Source organism: Doryrhamphus excisus, chromosome 9 (assembly GCF_030265055.1).
Source record: "Doryrhamphus excisus isolate RoL2022-K1 chromosome 9, RoL_Dexc_1.0, whole genome shotgun sequence".
Taxonomy (NCBI): Eukaryota; Metazoa; Chordata; class Actinopteri; order Syngnathiformes; family Syngnathidae; genus Doryrhamphus; species Doryrhamphus excisus.
This window is the reverse complement of record NC_080474.1, coordinates 1293896-1315241: the sequence shown is the minus strand read 5'-3', so window position 1 is coordinate 1315241 and position 21346 is coordinate 1293896. Positions and strand designations below refer to the sequence as shown.

Here is a 21346-nt window from a genome sequence, read left to right as displayed (position 1 = left end):
TGGTGGCCAGCCAATCACAGGGCACATATAGACAAACAACCATTCACACTCACATTCATACCTATGGACAATTTGGAGTGGCTAATTAACCTAGCATGTTTTTGGAATGTGGGAGGAAACCGGAGTACCCGGAGAAAACCCACGCATGCACGGGGAGAACATGCAAACTCCACACAGAGATGGCCGAGGGTGGAATTGAACCCTGGTCTCCAAGCTGTGAGGTCTGCGCGCTAACCACTCAACCACCGTGCAGCCTGAACCTTATCCTGACCTTCATATTTAGCAGTTGGTTTTCAAAAACTAGCATCAATAATTATGAAATAATAAAGAATGAAATAAGGCCGGGCAAATCATTTCAATGGTGTGATGCTAACCACTCGACCACCGTGCAGCCTGAACCTTATCCTGACCTTCATATTTAGCAGTTGGTTTTCAAAAACTAGCATCAATAATTATGAAATAATAAAGAATGAAATAAGTAATAAAGGTATAGTAGGCCGGGCAAATCATTTCAACGGTGTGATGCTAACCACTCGACCACCGTGCAGCCTGAACCTTATCCTGACCTTCATATTTAGCAGTTGGTTTTCAAACACTAGCATCAATAATTATGAAATAATAAAGAATGAAATAAGTAATAAAGGTATAGTAGGTTGGGCAAATCATTTCAACGGTGTGATGCTAACCACTCGACCACCGTGCAGCCTGAACCGTATCCTGACCTTCATATTTAGCAGTTGGTTTTCAGACACTAGCATCAATAATTATGAAATAATAAAGAATGAAATAAGTAATAAAGGTATAGTAGGTTGGGCAAATCATTTCAACGGTGTGATGCTAACCACTCGTCCACCGTGCAGCCTGAACCTTATCCTGACCTTCATATTTAGCAGTTGTTTTTCAGACACTAGCATTAATAATTATGAAATAATAAAGAATGAAATAAGTAATAAAGGTACAGTAGGCCGGGCAAATCATTTCAATGGTGTGATGCTAACCACTCGACCACCGTGCAGCCTGAACCTTATCCTGACCTTCATATTTAGCAGTTGGTTTTCAAAAACTAGCATTAATAATTATTAAATAATAAAGAATGAAATAAGTAATAAGGTATAGTAGGCCGGGCAAATCATTTCAACGATGTGATGCTAACCACTCGACCACCGTGCAGCCTGAACGGAATTCCTGACCTTCATATTTAGCAGTTGTTTTTCAGAAACTAGCATCAATAATTATGAAATAATAAAGAATGAAATAAGTAATAAGGTATAGTAGGCCGGGCAAATCATTTCAATGGTGTGATGCTAACCACTCGACCACCGTGCAGCCTGAACGTTATCCTGACCTTCATATTTAGCATTTGGTTTTCAGAAACTAGCATCAATAATTATGAAATAATAAAGAATGAAATAAGTAATAAAGGTATAGTAGGCCGAGCAAATCATTTCAATGGTGTGATGCTAACCACTCGACCACCGTGCAGCCTGAACGGAATTCCTGACCTTCATATTTAGCAGTTGTTTTTCAGAAACTACATCAATAATTATGAAATAATAAAGAATTAAATAAGTAATAAAGGTATAGTAGGTTGGGCAAATCATTTCAATGGTGTGATGCTAACCACTCGACCACCGTGCAGCGTAATAATAATAATAATAATAACTAATAATTCAGATGGATAACAGCCAACCTGAATGTGGTGTCTTTGATGGGCAGCTTGTTGCATCTGATCCATTTATCGCTGTCGGGATCAAACTTTTCAACCCAGTAACCAGTAATGGGACTCCCGCCGTCCTCGTCCGGCTCAAACCAGTTCAGAGTCACAGCATCCTTGGCGACTTCAGAGGGAGTGACTCTGGTCGGGGGGCCTGGGGGATCTACAAACAAAGCCAGAACACCTCGGTAATGGATTTTTCCAACTTTTCTTTCAAGTATAAAAAGTTCTAAACCAGGGGTGCTCATTAAGTCGATCGCGATCTACCGGTCGATCGCGGAGGTGGTACTGGTCGATCGCGGCGTGACATTAAAAAAATATCATCCCAGCATCAATGCCGTCACTTGATTGATATACAGGGCAGCCATTCAGATGACAACTGAATGTTGCCCTTCGGGCGACCAATCAAATCAAACAACGTCTCTAAGTGCAGCAGAACTTACGATGTCAGCCTATCATCCATCCCCGTTACTTGATTGACATACAGGACAACCAGTCAGATGACAACTGAATTTTGACCTTTAGGTCACCGCTCATGCGTAAACAACGATGCAAAGTGCTAAGCTAGTCGGCGAATTGCGAGATTTTAAAGCCCTCGCTAAAGTTTATGGTCACTAAAATGAGTGAAGGAGCTGGACCAAGTAAAAAGGCAAAAACTGGACCAAGTAAAAAGGCAAAAAACATATCACTTCCATACGGATATGGAATATTATACGGATATTATGATACGGATATTATCCATGACTGATAAACATTTGGAAGTGTGCTTGAGGCTGGCTATCAGCAGCTACTGTCCGGACTATGCATCCCTGGCTGGTTCAATTCAGTGCAAGTCATCAAAGTAAACTCAGGTAATTACAAAAAATGTTAATAGTTAATTATGTGTGTTTTGCAATATTGGCTCATTTGGTTATGTAAGGTACATCAACATACATTGTACGTACAAATAATCCTCAATACATTTGAAAATAAATAGATGTTTTGCATTTTTGTAGTGGGTAGATCATTTTGACTCGCTCATTTTAAAAGTAGCTCGCATGCTGAAAAAGTGTGAGCACCCCTGTTCTAAAGTATAAACGATGAATCTCACCAAATGAGTACTTAGCGATGACGGGCACGTGCTCAGCAGGTTCTCCAACCCCATACTGGTTTTCAGCACTGACCCTGAAGACGTACTCTTTAAGAGCGGTGAGCTTGCACGCCTTGAAGGTGGTGTGCTTCACCGTGGCCGACAGCTTCTTCCAGTCGGCCGCGTCAGTCTGCCGACTCTCCACGATGTAGTTGGTGACGGGCGAGCCCCCGTCGTCCCTCGGAGGGTTCCACGCCAGGACGCAGGACTCGTTGGTAATCTCAGAGATGTCCAGGGCGGCGGGCGGGCCGGGCTTGTCTAGACGGGACCGCCGAGACAATCGAAAGTCGTCAGAGTTTCTGACGCTCGTCATGGCGTATGTTAGGTTGCGGCGGCGATGCTTACCAAGGATGTTGACATCGATGGTCGCAGTTGCGCGTCCGCAGGCGTTGACGGCCTCAATGATGTAGGTGGCGGTGTCGCCTCTGGTCGTGTTGGCAATGGACAACTTGGAGTAGCCCGGCTGTGTGTCGATGCCGATGCGGTCATCGGCACGCAGGACCAGGTCGGCTTTGGTCCACTTAACACGGGGGTCTGGTTTTCCTTTGACCTCGGCCGGGAGTTCGATTTTGCTGCCGGCTCTGGCGGTTAGACCAGCGAGCAGCTTCACGTCCAGTTGAATCTCCGGAGGCTCTGTTGGCCATTTTGACAAACGTATCAACGATTTCTTAGAATTGTGGACCGACAACCACGATAAACAGCTTAGACGTTCAAATCCGACCCACCTTTAGCATCAACGGCCTGGATCTCGTCAGTAGCCCTGCAGGGTCGACTGGCACCCAGTTTGTTCACAGCTCTGATTCTGTAGGCGTACCACTGTCCCTCGGTCAGACCGGTCACCTGAAACCTGGTGGCGCGAAGATCACGTGACGCTCCGTAACAGAACACAATCAGAAAAACCAGACGGATGTCAAGACCTACTTCAGCTCAGGGACGGCATCGGAACAGGGTTCCCACTTGTCGCTGCCACGTTGACACTTATCCACGATGTAGCCCTTAATCGGGGCGCCGCCGTCGTACTTTGGAGGTTCCCAGAACAGGAAGATGCCTTTGCTGGTCTTGTCGCGCCATTTCAGGTTCTCAGGAGGATCAGGCACAGCTAGCGCGGAGGTAATGTTGTTAGTGTGACCGTGAGTACATTATAAGGTTTTTTCCTGTGTGATGTTAGAATCCCTCACTCGCAGGCGAAGACACGTTAACGGGCTCGTCGATATAGGCTGGTTCTCCCGGTCCGCATTTATTGCAGGCGGCGACGCTGAACAGATACTCCTTCCCTTCCATTACGTCAGTCACTGTGTGCTCTAGGTCCAGGACCCCGGTCGCCACCTGGACAGGACGCATAAAACAACAAATAAAAACGTTCAATGCTGGTTCAAGTCCGTTGCACATGGACACACAAGAAAAACAACTTTTTCACCTTGGCCCACGTTTTACGAGACACTTCTCGTTTCTCGATTTGGTAGTGCGTGACCGGACTTCCTCCATCATGTTCAGGCGCCTCCCACATCAGGTGGACGTGGTGTCTGGACACCTCGGCGACCTTGAAGTCTTTCGGAGCACTGGGGCATGCTGGGAAATGAATCAAAAAATTAAAATCACACCGAAACAGAACACCTTAGTGCTAACAAACGAAGAATCAATACCGATAACGTTGACGTCGATCTCCCCGGAGACGGATGAAACATCGTTTTCCAGCTGCACGGAGTAGGTTCCTCTGTCTGGACGGACACTTGGCGTGACTGTCAGCTCGGCGTACTTGGGCTTGGTGACGGTGGAGACACGCTCCTGTGCTGAGGTGAGCTCCTTCTCTTCCAGCGTCCATTTGGCGGTGGGGGTAGGGTACCCAGTGATGGGGACTCTGATGGTGACAGGCTGAGGGACGATGACCTCCAAGCCGTTTCTGAAGGCGCTGAGATCGAAGCTTGGACCGACTGCCAGGAGACAAAAGATTGATTTCATGACGCAATTGGAGTTGAAACAATGTCTTGGTGTTGGACTTGATGTACCGTGAGGATCGTCGGCGAGCAGAGGGCCGACTTGTTCGGCTGGATCGGAGACACCGGCGGCGTTCTCGGCGCAAACCCTGTAATGGTACTTCTGGCCTTGTTTCAGTGCCGACACCTAAACAAAAAAATAATAAAAAATAATTTTTCTAAGATGCCTTCAAAGACAATCAGGAATCGGAGAGGAGCACGGTACCCGATAGGAGAGGTCTGGGCACAGTCTTGCATTGCAGCGAAGCCATTTGTCGGAACCATCGTCACACTTTTCGATGATGTAACCCGTGATCATACTGCCGCCATTCCTGGCAGGCGTCTCCCATGTGAGGGTCACGGCGTCCTTGGTTTGGTCGCTGAAATTCAGGTTGAGGGGCGGGCTTGGCCTCTCTGCAACACAAAAGGTTCAATTCCAATCAGAACGTCACTTAAGGTGACTATCAGAGCCAAAGGTTACCCACCAATGGGGTCCATGATCTTGACTGGTTGGGTGGCGGCGCTTGGTTTTCCGATGCCGGCCTTGTTCTCGGCCCGCACTCGGAAAATGTACTCCTTGTTCTCCACCACGTCATTGAGACTGGCCGAGCGGTCGCTGGCATCGCAGACCATGGCCGCCTCCCACTTCACGGAAGTCCTGTCACGGAGCTCGATCACGTAGGCGGTGATCTCTGAGCCGCCGTCAAACTTGGGAGGCTCCCAGATGACGGTGGCGCCAAATCTGTTCACCACACTGACGGCGACGCTCTCCGGAGCATCGGGGACATCTGAGGGAAGAGAACAGATACACTACAGTTACAAACGTCTTCACTAGGGCTGTGAGGGGATGCTGGAGCCTATCCCAGCTGTCATTGGACGAGAGGCAGGGCACATCCTGGACTGGTTGCCAGGCAATCGCAAGGCAGACTAGAGTTCTTCATTCATTCATTTTCTACCGCTTATCCTCACAAGGGTCGTGGGGGTGCTGGAGCCTATCCCAGCTGTCATTGGACGAGAGGCAGGGTACACCCTGGACTGGTTGCCAGGCAATCGCAAGGCAGATTAGAGTTCTTCATTCATTCATTTTCTACCGCTTATCCTCACAAGGGTCGTGGGGGTGCTGGAGCCTATCCCAGCTGTCATTGGACGAGAGGCAGGGTACACCCTGGACTGGTTGCCAGGCAATCGCAAGGTAAACTAGAGTTCATTCATTCATTTTGTACCGCTTATCCTCACAAGGGTCGTGGGGGTGCTGGAGCCTATCCCAGCTGTCATTGGACGAGAGGCTGGGTACTTCCTGGACAGGTTGCCAGGCAATCGCAAGGTAGACTAGAGTTAATTCATTCATTCATTTTCTACCGCTTATCCTCACAAGGGTTGCGGGGGTGCTGGAGCCTATCCCAGCTGTCATTGGATGAGAGGCAAGGCACTTCCTGGACTGGTTGCCAGGCAATCGCAAGGTATACTCGAGTTCATTAATTCATTCATTTTCTACCGCTTATCCTCACAAGGGTCCGGGGGTGCTGGAGCCTATCCCAGCTATCATTGAACGAGAGGCAGGGTACTTCCTGGACTGGTTGCCAGGCAATCGCAAGGTAGACTAGAGTTCTTCATTCATTCATTTTCTACCGCTTATCCTCACAAGGGTCGTGGGGGTGCTGGAGCCTATCCCAGCTGTCATTGGACAAGAGACAAGGCACATTCTGGACTGGTTGCCAGGCAATCGCAAGGCAGACTAGAGTTCATTCATTCATTCATTTTGTACCTCTTATCCTCACGAGGGTCGCAGGGGTGCTGGAGCCTATCCCAGCTGTCATTGAACAAGAGGCAGGGTACTTCCTGGACGGGTTGCCAGGAAATTGCAAGGTAGACTAGAGTTAATTCATTCATTCATTTTCTACCGCTTATCCTCACAAGGGTCGAGGGGGTGCTGGAGCCTATCCCAGCTGTCATTGAACGAGAGGCAGGGTACTTCCTGGACGGGTAGCCAGGAAATCGCAGGGTAGACTAGAGTTCATTCATTCATTCATTTTCTACCGCTTATCCTCACGAGGGTCGCGGGGTGCTGGAGCCTATCCCAGTTGTCATTGGACGAGAGGCAGGGTACTTCCTGGACTGGTTGCCAGGCAATCGCAAGGTAGACTAGAGTTCTTCATTTACTCATTTTCTACCGCTTATCCTTACAAGGGTCGCGGGAGTGCTGGAGCCTATAGCCTTAATAGCAATAAAACTGAATTCCTACTCATTGGCACCAAATCCACCCTATCTAAAGTTGACTCCTTTTCTCTCTCCATTGACAGCTCCTTAGTCTCCCCCTCCCCTCAGGTCAAGAGTCTGGGTGTCATCCTCGACAGCACTCTATCTTTTCAATCTCACATCAATAACGTCACCAGGTCTGCTTACTTTCATCTGCGCTCCATTAATCGTCTACGCCCCTCCCTCACCCCCCACACCACCGCCATCCTCGTCCATAGCCTTGTCACTTCCCGCATTGACTATTGTAACGCTCTCCTCTTCGGCCTCCCTCACAAATCCCTCCATAAACTTCAACTGGTTCAGAACTCTGCTGCCCGGATCATCACCAGGACCCCCTCATTCCACCACATCACCCCCATCCTGCAGCAACTCCACTGGCTCCCCGTGACACAAAGAATCACCTACAAAATCCTCCTGTACACCTTCAAGTCCATCCATAACCTTGCCCCCCCTTACCTCTCTGACCTCATCCACACTCTTAAGCCATCCCGTTCCCTCAGATCTTCCTCCTCCATCCATCTCACTGTTCCCTCTGCACGCCTTAGCACTATGGGGAGCAGAGCTTTCAGCCGCTCTGCTCCCCAACTCTGGAACTCATTGCCACCTGACCTCCGTAACTCTGCCACCCTTCCCATTTTCAAATCTCAACTCAAAACCCATCTGTTCAAACTTGCCTATTCCCTCTAACAGTTTCACATGGTCCCCCCTATCCCGATTTCTTGTATGCTTTTATTTATTGTTTGTTGTCTTTTATCTTGTATTTTATATTGGTGTTCTTATCTTCTGTACAGCGACCTTGGGTGTCCTGAAAGGCGCTTTTAAATAAAATGTATTATTATTATTATTATTATTATCCCAGCTGTCATTGGACGAGAGGCAGGGTACTTTCTGGACTGGTTGCCAGACAATCGCAAGGCAGACTAGAGTTCATTCATTCATTCATTGTGTACCGCTTATCCTCACAAGGGTTGCGGGGGTGCTGGAGCCTATCCCAGCTGTCATTGGACGAGAGGCAGGGTACTTCCTGGACTGGTGGCCAGGCAATCGCAAGGTAGACTAGAGTTCTTCATTCATTCATTTTGTACCGCTTATCCTCACGAGGGTCGCGAAGGTGCTGGAGCCTATCCCAGAGAGGCGGGGTACACCCTGGACTGGTGGCCAGCCAATCACAGGGCACATATAGACAAACAACCATTCACACTCACATTCATACCTATGGACAATTTGGAGTGGCCAATTAACCTAGCATGTTTTTGGAATGTGGGAGGAAACCGGAGTACCCGGAGAGATGGGATTGAACTCGGGTCTCTTAGCTGTGAGGCCTCTGTGCTAACCACTCGCCCACCGTGCAGCAGTTATCATCTTGAAATCACACAAATTCATAACTCTCGCTTACCAAATTTATTCTTGGCCTGAACAGCGTCCTCGGTGACAACGGCAGGCCCGCTCCCAACGCGGTTTATGGCACAGACTCTGAACAGGTACATGGAGTCCTTTTGGAGGCCACCCACGCAGTACTCGGGAGCTTCGGCTCGGTCTGTCGCCAACGTCCACGTCTTGCGTTTCACGTCACGCCTCTCCACCATATACGACGTGATCTTGCTTCCACCGTCACTCTCTGGTTCCTCCCAGGCCAAACTGACCTCGCCGTCAACGGTGTCAGTCACCCTCAGGTTCTTGACGGGTCCGGGGACGTCTGCCAAGCGTCAAGACCACATTAAAAACCATATCTTAAAATAAAATCATCAACTAATCTACTGGATCTCACCAATCACATCCAGGTTGATGAAAGCCTCTCCTTCTCCGTGCTTGTTCTTGATGACCACCTTGTACCTGCCCTGGTCCTCCTTGCTGGGGCTTTTAAGGCGGTACTCTGTCTTGTCCACCGAGGTGTCGATGTTCTGGACAGGTAGACTCATGCCATTGAAAACCCACTCGGCGTCTGCTCGAGGGTAGGCGTCGTACGGCACTGTAATGACGAAGGGCTTGCCGGCGTCCGTTACCAGGTTTTGATCTGTGGTTTTGATCTTTGGAGGAGCTGAAACAGAGGATCAAATTCCGTCTTTTCCACGTCCGGAACGTGCACGGATGACATGGAGCGTCATGGGACTCACCCGCAAGCTCCAACTTAGCTCGAGCGTCTTTGTCCTTGGCGACAATCCTGTACTCGCCTTGGTCCCGAGGTCGGATCTCACACACCTGCAGTCTGTGGACTTTCCCCTCGCTGATCATCTGGTACTTGTCTCCTTGTACAATTATCATGTTGTTCCTCATCCACCTGACCTCCACTCTGTCCTTGTTGAGCTCCACCTCGAATACCACGTCAGAGCCGGGAGGCTCAGACGTGTCCTGAGGTGGTCTGATGATCTCCACCGGGATTTCTGTTGGACACCGCATCTTGTCAAAGCAGCGTAACTCTAAGGTCTTCTCAAGGTGTGGAAGAAAAACGTACCTTCAACAAATAGTCTTGCTCTGGTCCTTCTGTCTTCCACGCCACAGGCGTATTCACATTCATCGTCTGGTCTGCATCCCTTGATGACCAGTCTGCAGGTCTTACCTTCTCTCTCCATTCGGTACCTGCAACAACACACATATACATAGTATTGTATGTACACAGTGGTTGGTAATAGTAGATATGTATAAATGGTATTGTACATACACAGTGATTAGTGTAGTAGTAGTTACGTATACATAGTATCGTACAGGTATGTCCGCAGTAATAAGCAGTGTTACTTTGAAAAAGTAAATAGTTACTAGTTACTTCTCAAAAAAGTAACTGAGTTACTAACTGAGCTACTCCACTACAAAAGTAACTAGTTACCAGTAAATACCCCCCCAACAGCAAAGACCATTGTACCATTACAGAGGTTTCCATTTATTGCAGTCGACACGCGTTTCTGTGGATTTTAGTTGCTCACACAAGACGTGGACAAAGTTTTTTTTTTTTTCGGGGACATAATGTACATTTTACTTTTGACATAAACGAGGTTAAAGTAGTGTCTGTACTTCCATTTGGCAAACGTTGTTTGGAAATGCTCTAAACACCCGCCCACCCAAGTTCTCTGATTGGCTGAAAACGCAATCTTAGTAAACCTTAGCCAATCCTCGTTGTTCTGTGCTCTAAACACCCGCCCACTCAAGTTCTCTGATTGGCTGAAGACGCAATCTTACTAAACTTTAGCCAATCCTCGTTGCTAAATGTGCTCTAAACACCCGCCCACTCAAGTTCACTGATTGGCCGAAGACGCAAATTTTACTAAACTTTATAGCCAGTCCTCATTGCTTATGTCCGCTGAACACCCGCCCACTAACGTTCTCTGATTGGCTGAAGACGCAATCTTACTAAACTTTAGCCGATCCTCGTTGCTAAATGTGCTCTAAACACCCGCCCACTCAAGTTCACTGATTGGCCGAAGACGCAAACTTACTAAACTTTATAGCCAGTCCTCATTGCTTATGTCCGCTGAACACCCGCCCACTAACGTTCTCTGATTGGCTGAAGACGCAATCTTACTAAACTTTAGCCGATCCTCGTTGCTAAATGTGCTCTAAACACCCGCCCACTCAAGTTCACTGATTGGCCGAAGACGCAAACTTACTAAACTTTATAGCCAGTCCTCATTGCTTATGTCCGCTGAACACCCGCCCACTAACGTTCTCTGATTGGCTGAAAACACAATCTTACTAAACTTTAGCCAATCCTCATTGCTTATGTGGTTAACTCACCCCCTCCCTTGTCACTCTGCAACACTGTCACTGCGCTGCAGATTAGTTATGAAGTCGGCGATATATTTTTAGGCGGGTGTCGAAAATGGTAACGGCGTTATGCTGACAGTAAAAGTAATTAGTTAGATTACCCGTTACTGAAAAAACTAAAAAAAGTATTCCCATCACTGGTAATAAGTGTAGTAGTTGGACATAGTATTGTTGATAACCAGTGGTTGTAGTAAGTGTAATAGTATGTAAGTACATGAGCCAAGTCTAAAGAAGCTCCCGGGTACCTGGGTCCTTCTCGGATCTCTCGGCCGTTCCTGTACCATTTGACAGCAGCCTTCTCTTTGGACAACTTGCATGTGAACTCTGCCTCCTCGAATTCAGTGACAGTCTGGTCTTTGATCTGCGCGGTGAAATCCGTGGGCGCCTCGCTGATGATCAGTTCAGCGGCGCACTTGTCTTCTCCCACCGAGGCGCCGTACTCGCCCTCATCATCCATGACGCAGTCCTTGATGGTCAGCGTGTGGGTGAGGCCTTCGCTTCTGTAGATGACGCGTTTGCTGAGCGTCACCTCCTGGCCGGCCTTCGTCCACCTCACGGTCGACTGGGGTCGATTCACCTTGCATGTAAAACTGATGGTCTTCTTCTCCTGAGTCTCGACGTCCTCGATGGGGTCCAGGAACTTCAGCTTCTCCTCTGTGGATGGAATGTTTTTTTATTATTTCATGAGCACCAATTATTGGAGCTGTTTGTGTTTGGTGTCGATAAACCAGGGATTCCTGTATTTTTGGTTTAAACTACAAAACACACTAACCAGGGCGGATGCTAACCGAGGTTTCACATGTTGGATATTTTTAAACGTACACCAATTAATAACTAATAATTAAATAACACTGGGGCTGCACGGTGGTCGAGTGGTTAGCACGCAGACCTCACTGCTAGGACACCCGGGTGCTATTACATGTCTAGAGGGCTCTAATTATGGTTAAAAAAAAAACATATTATGCTCCAATTCCAAAAATATTCCATTCATATTCCTTCACTTATTCACTTATGGTCCAGTCTGGAACCAATTAACCACGATAAACGAGGGATTCCTGTATTTTTGGTTTAAACTACAAAACACACTAACCAGGGCGGATGCTAACCGAGGTTTCACATAACTAATAATGAAATAACACTGGGGCTGCACGGTGGTTGAGTGGTTAGCGTGCAGACCTCACTGCTAGGACACCCGGGTGCTAGTACATGTCTAGAGGGCTCTAATTATGGTAAAAAAAAAAAACATATTATGCTCCAATTCCAAAAATATTCCATTCATATTCCTTCACTTATGGTCCAGTCTGGAACCAATTAACCACAATAAACCAGGGATTCCTGTATTTTTGGTTTAAACTACAAAACACACTAACCAGGGCGGATGCTAACCAAGGTTTCACATGTTGGATGTTTTTAAACGTACACCAATTAATAACTAAAAATTAAATAACACTGGGGCTGCACGGCGGTTGAGTGGTTAGCACGCAGACCTCACAGGTAGGAGCCCCGAGTTCAATTCCACCCTCGGCCCTCGGTTTTCTCCGGGTACTCCGGTTTCCTCCCACATTCCAAAAACATGCTAGGTTAATTAGCCACTCCATGTCTAGAGGGCTCTAATTATGGTAAAAAAAAAAACATATTATGCTCCAATTCCAAAAATATTCCATTCATATTCCTTCTTCACTTATTCACTTATGGTCCAGTCCGGAACCAATTAACCACAATAAACCAGGGATTCCTGTATTTTTGGTTTAAACTACAAAACACACTAACCAGGGCGGATGCTAACCAAGATTTCACATGTTGGATGTTTTTAAACGTACACCAATTAATAACTAATAATGAAATAACACTGGGGCTGCACGGCGGTCGAGTGGTTAGCACGCAGACCTCACAGCTCGGAGCCCCGAGTTCAATTCCACCCTCGGCCCTCGGTTTTCTCTGGGTCCTCCGGTTTCCTCCCACATTCCAAAAACATGCTAGGTTATTGTCCATAGGTATGAATGTGAGTGTGAATGGTTGTTTGTTTGGACTCCGCCTCTCGCCCGAAGACAGCTGGGATAGGCTCCAGCACCACGTGAGGATCAGCGGTGGAAAATGAATGAATGTTTTTATGAGTTAAAATTGCTCTGTAGTGAACTAGATTAGTGTGGAGTTGCATCATCACCTCTTTTTGCTTCAAAAAAAACGTGAAAAAAATAAATACGTTGTTGAGATTTATGAAACAAAAGTGTATAAAACGCACAAATATGACTTTGGTATTGTATAAATGAAGTGAAAAGGACGGTTTACCTGCAACTTTAGCATTGGCCGAGCACTTGACCTGCTCTCCTCTCTGATTGGTCAGCCCGATGGTGTAGCTGGCCTCATCGGCCTTGGAAGCATCTCGGATCCTCAGGGAGAACACATTGTCCCTTTGAGCCATGAGGTACTTGCTGCTCTCAAATATGGTCTCCTGGTCCTTCAGCCATTTGGCCTTGGCCCCCTCCACGTTCGTCTCACAGTTAAAAACGATCTCGCTCCCCTCCTTCACCTCCGTATCTCTGATGGGCGTTATGATCTTCAGTTTTTCTGCAAGAGAGCACACACGTCAGCGACCACGAGCAAAATCGGCTCGGTGAGGGAATCTAGCGATTCTCACCGATCACCAGGAGATCAGCCGAGGCTCGAACACTGCCGATGTGTGCAACGTAGCCGCCCTCATCTTCCAGTCCGCAGCTTTTCACAGTAAGAGCCCGTCTCTTTCCATCGCTGACAATCGTGTACTTGTCCCCGCTTTCCACTTCCTTGCCCCCTCGGAACCATTTCACCTCGTAGGTCTCCTTGGAGACCGAGCAGACAAACTCCGCCTTCTCACCTTCTACAACCTCCTGGTTCTGAGGTCTGGCGATGAACTCGGCTGCAAGTTCTGGCGGACAGAAGAAGACGACAAATGTCACTCCGTTTTTTTTTTTGTCGTTGTCTCGGTCTACGATCAGGACAGATTCGTACCGTTTAGCTTCAGAATGGCGAAGGTTTTGACACTGGAGCTGAGTCTGCAGTTGTACTCGCCGGCGTCCTCCATCCTCAAGTCTTGGATGATCAGGATCCTCTTGCGTCCGTCCGTGATCTGCTCGTAACGACCCCCCTCCGGCAGCTCGCTCTCGCCTTGGTACCACGTCACCTCCGCCCCAGCCTTGGACACCTCGCAGATCATCTTCACGCTGTCAGTTTCCGTACCTTCCACGTTGGACAGGTTCTTGGTGAACCTCGCAGCCTCCTCTGTGGAGAGAAGGTTTTTTTGAGGATGAGATGGACACTAGAGTGGATTCATAAACAAATCGATAAATTTAATGACCTTAAAAATAGCTCTGATTTGTATTTATTTATATATTTATTAGATGTCAAAATAAAACACACATGGTCGTTGTCATGGTCTCAAACCTTGGACCTCGTCCACTTCTTTAGTTGATGTCTGAAGGCTGCAAAACTAGAGGAACCTCTTACGCTAAATGAGTGTTCCACAAGTTGAAGGAGAGGACATTTTGTCAAGGTCAAGAGGTCGCCGATAACTGCAAGCAACCCCAACTGATTCACGTAACGAATCAAGCGAGCTGATCCCGCTTCAAGCTAGCTTAGATTAGCTGAGCGAAAGGAAGCCTCACCAATCACGGTCAACATGGCGGAGCTCTTGGACGTCCGGGCGTCACACTCGTATTCCGCCTCGTCGTCCATGGTGGACTTGTGTACGATCAGGGTCCTCTGAACGCCCTTGGCCATGATCTCGTACTTCTTTCCTTTTCTTATCTCGCTGCCGTCCTTGAACCAGCGAACCTGCAAGATCACATTCGGGGAAATATTCTTCAGAAGGTGAAAGTCCAGATCGGAAAATGTCTGGTGGAGATTCCCACCTTGGCCGACTCCCGGGATACTTCGCATTCAAATTTGGCAGATTCTTTCTCTCTGACCTCGACGTCCTGAAGAGGTTTCGAAAACTCCACATGCGGCGCTGAGGGCACAAACGACCCAAAAGTTAGCTAAAGATGTTCCTCCTGAGAAGGTCAGAAGGATTGTGGTCTTACGGATGACATCAAGGAAGCAGGAAGTCTTGAAGTCCTTGGCGTCACACGTGTAGGTCTTAATGTCGTCCGGGTTGCAGTCATGGATGACCAGCGCCCTCTTCGGTCCATCAACGACCATGTCGTATTTCTTGGTCTTCCGGATCTCCTGCCCTTCCTTGAACCATCTCACATCTGCGTTTTCTCTGGAGAGCTCGCACTCCAGCGTGGCGGTGGCTTCCTCCTCCACCGTCTGGTCCTCCAAAGACTTGGTGAACTCAACAGGCGGTTCTGAACCCAAGGCGGACATGAACGTTGAATAAACAAAGCAAGAAGGTCAGAGGCAAGCTGGTTTTACCTCGGATGATGAGCTGAGCCTGAGTCTGGAAGTCCTTGGCGCTCAATCGGATCTGGCCCGCTTCGGAAAGTTTCACATCTCGCACCGTCAGACTGTGCATTCGACCAGCCACTCGAGTCTTCACCTGCCCGAACAAAACAAAACGTGTCTAAAGGGTGTCACGCCCGTTTCCTGTAGGCGTCCGAAGCTTTGGTTTTGGGGTTCATGTCCCAGATGGATGCTTAGGCAAGAACATGGCACCCAACTGGGAGAAGCTAGCCATGATATCATGACATTAACGATGGAGATAAACGGCCTTGGTAACAAATAGTGAGAATCAACAGCTTTAAAAACAGGTACACAAAAAAAAGTCTGTTAATCAGCAATGTCATCGGCAGTGTTGGGCACGTTACTTTAAAAAAGTAAGTATATATATAAAAAGTATATTAGCTATAGTTACTTCTCAGAAAAAGTAACTGAATTTGCTAACTGAGTTGCTCACAAAAGACGTGGAGAAAGGTTTTTTTCGGGGACATAATGTACATTTTACATTTGACATCAACGACATTAAAGTAGCGTCTGTACTTCCATTTGGCAAACGCAGTTTGGACATGCTATAAACACCCGCCCAAACAAGTTCGCTGATTGGCTGAAAACGCAATCTTACTAACCATTAGCCAATCCTCGTTGCTTATGTGCTCTAAACACCCGCCCACTCAAGTTCGCTGATTGGCTGAAAACGCAATCTTACTAACCATTAGCCAATCCTCATTGCGTATGTGCTCTAAACACCCGCCCACCCAAATTCTCTGATTGGTTGAAGACGCAATTTCCCTAAACCTTAGCCAATCCTCATTGCGTATGTGCTCTAAACACCCGCCTACCCAAATTCTCTGATTGGCTGAAGACGCAATTGTACTAAACCTTATCCACTCCTCATTGCTTATGTGCTCTAAACACCCGCCCACTCAAGTTCTCTGATTGGCTGAAAACGCAATCTTACTAAACTTTTTAGCCAATCCTCATTGATTATATGGTTATCTCACCCCCTCTCTTGTCACTTCCGCAACACTCTCATTGCCCAAGTAGATTAGTTATGAAGGAAGTCGGTGATATATTTTTAGTCTTTTAGTCTAAAATGGTAACGGCGTTATGCTGACAGTAAAAGTAATTAGTTAGATTACCCATTATTTAAAAAAGTAACAGCGTTAGTAATGCCGTTATTTTTAAACGCCGTTATTCGCATCACTGGCCATTGGTTACCAAATGGTGGCGCCAGACTCTTAATAAAGCATGTTAATAAACTATTAGTTATCAAACAGTGGACATTAGTTAATAGCATCAAGTTAATAAAGTTTTCATAAACACTTTTCGAGTTTCTAGTTTGTCGCTAGCAGGACTTGGTGGAAAAGCTCACAAAAAAGACTTTTACTTTGGAAGGTGACTTCCTGGAGGCCAAAGCTCCGTCCATATAAGGCAGCATTGGGTGGCAGAGAGATAAGACTTTGTTAAATTTAACTTGAGCACAGCACGCAGAGATGAGAAGCAAATGCAAAGTTAGCGTAGCATTCCAGCGCTAGAAATGATCCATTCAAAGAATAGAAAACAACAATAAAAAAATCAATGAGTAATAAAAAAAAATAGAGATTGCTCACGCGCTCGCTGGCCTCCATCTTCTGTCCCGCCAGGAACCAGTGTACGGCGATGTCTTCGTACGACAGCTCGCACTCAAACGTGGCGGTCTCTCCGGCCGTCACCGTCACGTCCTTCAACGGCTGCAGGAGACTGATGGCTCGCGCTGAGGAAGAGGACGGATTCACGTCCCGTCAAAGAGGGCTCTCGCACTTAACGTGTCCGAAATAAACGCCAGCTCTCATTGGCCGTCGGTTAGGCCCCCCCTCCCGATCTCACCTTTCACTCGTAACTGAGCGTTTGATTTGGCGTTTGCCGCGGAAAAGTCCACGCCTCCCGCCATGTCCATGTGCACGTTGTAGAGGATCAGAAGATGTCTGCTTCCCTCCTCCTTTATCTCCACGTCCTTATCAAAACAAAAGTCACATGCTTTAACACAACACTTACAGTCAGGGCTGTTGAATGAGTCAACACTTTTGTCAAATTACTCAAATTACTAAAATGTATAGAAAAAGTCTAAAAAAAGATTCTAAGAACTTCATGATGCAATGTCAGCAGTAATTGCGTGTGAATGTTGAAAAGCTGAAGTGAAACTGGAAATGGACATTAAGAATAAACAGAGGAGTCGTTCGGAAGCTGAAGCTGGACTGAAATGCTGTGGAAATAATGTTAAAACGTAGAATGAAAGTCAGAATAAATCAGGATTTGAACCCACCACCTTTGGGATAGCAGTAGGGCAAGTCAAGTAAGTCTAGTGCGATCTCCCATCATGCTTTGCGACACTGCTCTTTAAATAGTTGTATATACTTAGTATGTGGTTAATGTTGTGTGTTTGTTTTTTTGTCAGTCATTCTATGTACTTAAGTAAATACACAACAATGTGTATTTTATTAATTTTTATTTTTAGTTATTATTTTTTAAATTTATTATTATTTTTTATTATTATTTTTTGTAATTATTATTATTTTTATTTAATTTTTTAAAATTATTTTTTTATATTATCTGTTCTCTTCTATTTATGTGACACCATGACTATAGTTTGTGTTTGTGATTAGCAAATCCTTAAGTTATTGTTTTTTTTTTCAACGTGTTCATCGCGATCCCAACCCAACGCCTGAAAGCAACACTCACGGTTGACGGATGCAAAGCTTCTCCTTTCAGCTTCCAGTTTCCATGGACATCCTCCTCGGAAATCTCCGTCTCAAATTTGGCCGTCTCTGTCTCGGTGACTTCAACGCTGTACAGCGGACGCACCACCTTGATGTCACGCTCTGAAGGACAAAGGCCAAGACAAGGTCACTACCGAACCATCGTTCCTCCTCGATGCCACCGACAGAGAAATGTCATGGAGATTAGAAATGTATTCTCCAGCAATGACCAGTATTAGCATAGCATTTTACCTTCAATGTTGAGATTGGCGGTGGTTTTGTCGGAGCCGCAGTCACAGGAGTACTCGCCGATGTTGCTCTTCTCAGCCTTGCGGACCGTCAGGATACGTTTTTTGCCGTCAGTGCTGATGGCGATGTTCTTGGAGGGCGTGAGCTCCTTCCCGTCTTTGAACCACTTGACGTCTGCGACGGCTTTGCTCAGTTCGCACACCAGCTTCACTTCGTCCTTTTCCACGGCCGTGTAGTTTTGCAGTTTGGTGGTGAAGTACAAGTCACCCTCTGTGGAAGAAAAACATGTTTGAGTCCCAAGTTTGCCACAACATAGGATAGGAGCTTTTAGGTCGGGGGGGGGGCAAACTTTTTGACTCGAGGGCATTGATTTAACAAAATTGACAGGGGGCTAGACTGTATATTTTACACATATATTTTATATTTTATATATTTTACTCCAACAAAACCACCGCCAATCTCAACATGTGACAAATAAAAAAAAATAAAACAATTTTTAAGTATAAAAAGAATAATCATGAATTTTTAATTTATTTTTTAATTTATTTTTTAATTTATTTTTTAATTTATTTTTTAATTTAATTTTTAATTTATTTTTTAATTTAATTTTTAATTTAATTTTTAATTTAATTTTTAATTTAATTTTTAATTTAATTTTTAATTTAATTTTTAATTTAATTTTTAATTTAATTTTTAATTTAATTTTTAATTTAATTTTTAATTTAATTTTTAATTTAATTTTTAATTTAATTTTTAATTTAATTTTTAATTTAATTTTTAATTTAATTTTTAATTTAATTTTTAATTTAATTTTTAATTTAATTTTTAATTTAATTTTTAATTTAATTTTTAATTTAATTTTTAATTTAATTTTTAAGCCATGATGCCAGGTTGTATGTTCAGTTTCAATGAAATACTATGGAAAGAACGGGCCGAATTTAAACACTTGGCGGACCGGATGTGGCCCCCGGGCCATAGTTTGCCCACCCCTGTTTTAGGTGAAACATCTACTGGTCCGTTTCTCTACTTCCACTTTTGAGGCAAAATGCAGTGCACCGTCAGCACCCGGATGGATGGACAATGATGGGAGCGACTAAGGAGTGGTTGCAATTCCCAATTTAGAAGGAGAGAAGAAGAAGTCAAAGATTAGTGACGTCGATTCGATTTCTGCTAAGTGTACAATGAGAGGAATAGATTCGGGACAGCACTACACGGTTCGTATACTTGGTGAAGTACATCGGTGCGTTCCAAAGGAGACAATGTGATATGTTGCAACGTCGCAAGGTGGAGAGTAGCAAAAGAAGAAAACGAGCACGGTTGATTCCGGAAGACTGACCGATGACGGTGAGCATGGCGCTGACGGTCTTGTCCATAGCCTCCACCTTGATCATGGACGTGTCATCGATGGCGACCTCCTTGAAGGCCAGCGTGTGGACCGCTCCCAGATCCGACATGTGCACCACCTTGCCGGGGTGAAGGCGGACGTCGTTCTTGTACCAAACCACCGGGATATTTTCATGAGAGAGTTCCACTCTGAACTCGGCCGTTTCACGTTCCTTCACCGTCACGTCCTTGATGGGTTTGACAAACTCCAGGCGGATGCCTGTGAGGCAGAGAAAAGGGAAAACAAGTCAGAATCTTGATTCTACCGCGCTGGACCCACAAGTGGTCTACCTTGGATGACCAGCTTCCCGCTTGTCCTCTTGTCTTCGGCCTCGAACATGTACTTGGCCTCGTCTTCGTAGGCAGCCGATCGGATCAGCAGCACATACGTGTTCCCGTCCTGGATCATCTCGTACTTGTCGTCACTCCGAAGCTCCTCCGAACCCTTCAGCCAACGGAAGCTCTTCGGGACTCTCGACACTTCCACCTCGAACCTGGCGGCGTCCTTCTCGTACACCTGAACGTCGCTCAGAGGCGTCAGGAAGTTGAGAGGAAGTTCTGATGGACCAAAAAAAAACCAAAGGAAAAACCAAAGGAAAAACCAAAGGAAAAACCAAAGGAAAAACCAAAGGAAAAATCAAAGGAAAAACCAAAGGAAAAACCAAAGGAAAAAACAAAGGAAAAAACAAAGGAAAAAACAAAGGAAAAAACAAAGGAAAAAACAAAGGAAAAACCAGGAAAAAACAAAGGAAAAAACAAAGGAACCAGAAAAAACAAAGGAAAAACCAGGAAAAACCAAAGGAAAAACCAAAGGAAAAACCAAAGGAAAAAACAAAGGAAAAAACAAAGGAAAAAACAAAGGAAAAAACAGGTAAAACCAAAGGAAAAACCAAAGGAAAAACCAAAGGAAAAACCAAAGGAACCAGGGTCAGAAGATTGATTGGATTCAAAAATAAATGCAAATGGAAGCCGAAGACTTGAGAGGTAATTCACCTTTGACCTTTAAGTTGGCAGCACACTTGGCGTTGGCGGCCGTGTAGACCAACTCGCCCGTCATGGCCACCCTACAGTTGTACAGGATCAGCGTGTGTTTGCCGCCCTCTTCGATGATGTCCACGTCCTGCGTATTTCAAAAAAACGCATCAGCGACCGCCCGATACGTCAAAGACCAAACGTCGGAGTCGGCGAAACTCACAGAAGAAGGACTCAGAACTTCTCCGTTCAGTTTCCACTGGCCGTGCACGTCATCTTCGGAGATCTCCACCTCGAAACGCGCCGTTTCCCCGTCAAAAAGCTCCACGCCGTAAATCGGTCGAACCAACTTGACGTCGCGAGCTGCACAGGAAGTTGAAACGTGACGCCGCCGCTCAACCATGAACTTAAAATTTCAGGTTTTACCTTCAACGGCGATGTTCGCCGCCGTCTTGTCCGTGCCGCAGTCGCAGGTGTACTTCCCTTTACTGCTCTGCTCCACCTTCTGCAGGACCAAAGACCTTCGAGTTCCTTCTGACCTCATGACCACCATCTTGGAGGCAGTCATCTCCTTCTCTTCGTGATACCAAACAACCGGCACGTCTTTGCTGAGCTCACAGTCCAGCGAGACCTGGTCTTTCTCCGTGGCCGTGTAGTCTTGGAGTTTCACCACAAACACGGCATCGCCCTCTGGAAGGACACAGTCCGGTCAATGAATAGGAGAGTCAAATACCGGGGTTGTGAAGGACCCCTTGCGCTCCCA

General features: G+C 46.2%; 1 protein-coding gene across 2 annotated transcripts in view; it reads right to left on the bottom strand.

The window, feature by feature from the left end:
* LOC131136273 (titin-like) overlaps positions 1–21346 on the bottom strand; it is a 196852-nt gene that overhangs the window by 101213 nt on the left and 74293 nt on the right. For both annotated transcript variants that reach the window (XM_058082950.1, XM_058082951.1), the window contains 32 exons: positions 21010–21273; positions 20807–20946; positions 20605–20731; positions 19903–20169; positions 19565–19831; positions 18232–18498; positions 17963–18102; positions 17111–17237; positions 16855–16997; positions 15221–15344; positions 14887–15153; positions 14716–14813; positions 14470–14638; positions 13817–14086; positions 13467–13733; positions 13118–13396; positions 11074–11482; positions 9525–9649; positions 9187–9453; positions 8841–9110; positions 8469–8768; positions 5302–5604; positions 5043–5230; positions 4850–4964; positions 4487–4774; positions 4261–4412; positions 4022–4169; positions 3765–3942; positions 3569–3690; positions 3189–3476; positions 2805–3101; positions 1691–1877 (listed from right to left, as the gene is read on the bottom strand). In XM_058082950.1, the coding sequence (XP_057938933.1) occupies positions 1691–1877; positions 2805–3101; positions 3189–3476; positions 3569–3690; positions 3765–3942; positions 4022–4169; positions 4261–4412; positions 4487–4774; positions 4850–4964; positions 5043–5230; positions 5302–5604; positions 8469–8768; positions 8841–9110; positions 9187–9453; positions 9525–9649; positions 11074–11482; positions 13118–13396; positions 13467–13733; positions 13817–14086; positions 14470–14638; positions 14716–14813; positions 14887–15153; positions 15221–15344; positions 16855–16997; positions 17111–17237; positions 17963–18102; positions 18232–18498; positions 19565–19831; positions 19903–20169; positions 20605–20731; positions 20807–20946; positions 21010–21273 (6853 nt within the window). The remainder of the gene's footprint in view (positions 1–1690; positions 1878–2804; positions 3102–3188; positions 3477–3568; positions 3691–3764; positions 3943–4021; positions 4170–4260; positions 4413–4486; positions 4775–4849; positions 4965–5042; positions 5231–5301; positions 5605–8468; positions 8769–8840; positions 9111–9186; positions 9454–9524; positions 9650–11073; positions 11483–13117; positions 13397–13466; positions 13734–13816; positions 14087–14469; positions 14639–14715; positions 14814–14886; positions 15154–15220; positions 15345–16854; positions 16998–17110; positions 17238–17962; positions 18103–18231; positions 18499–19564; positions 19832–19902; positions 20170–20604; positions 20732–20806; positions 20947–21009; positions 21274–21346) is intronic.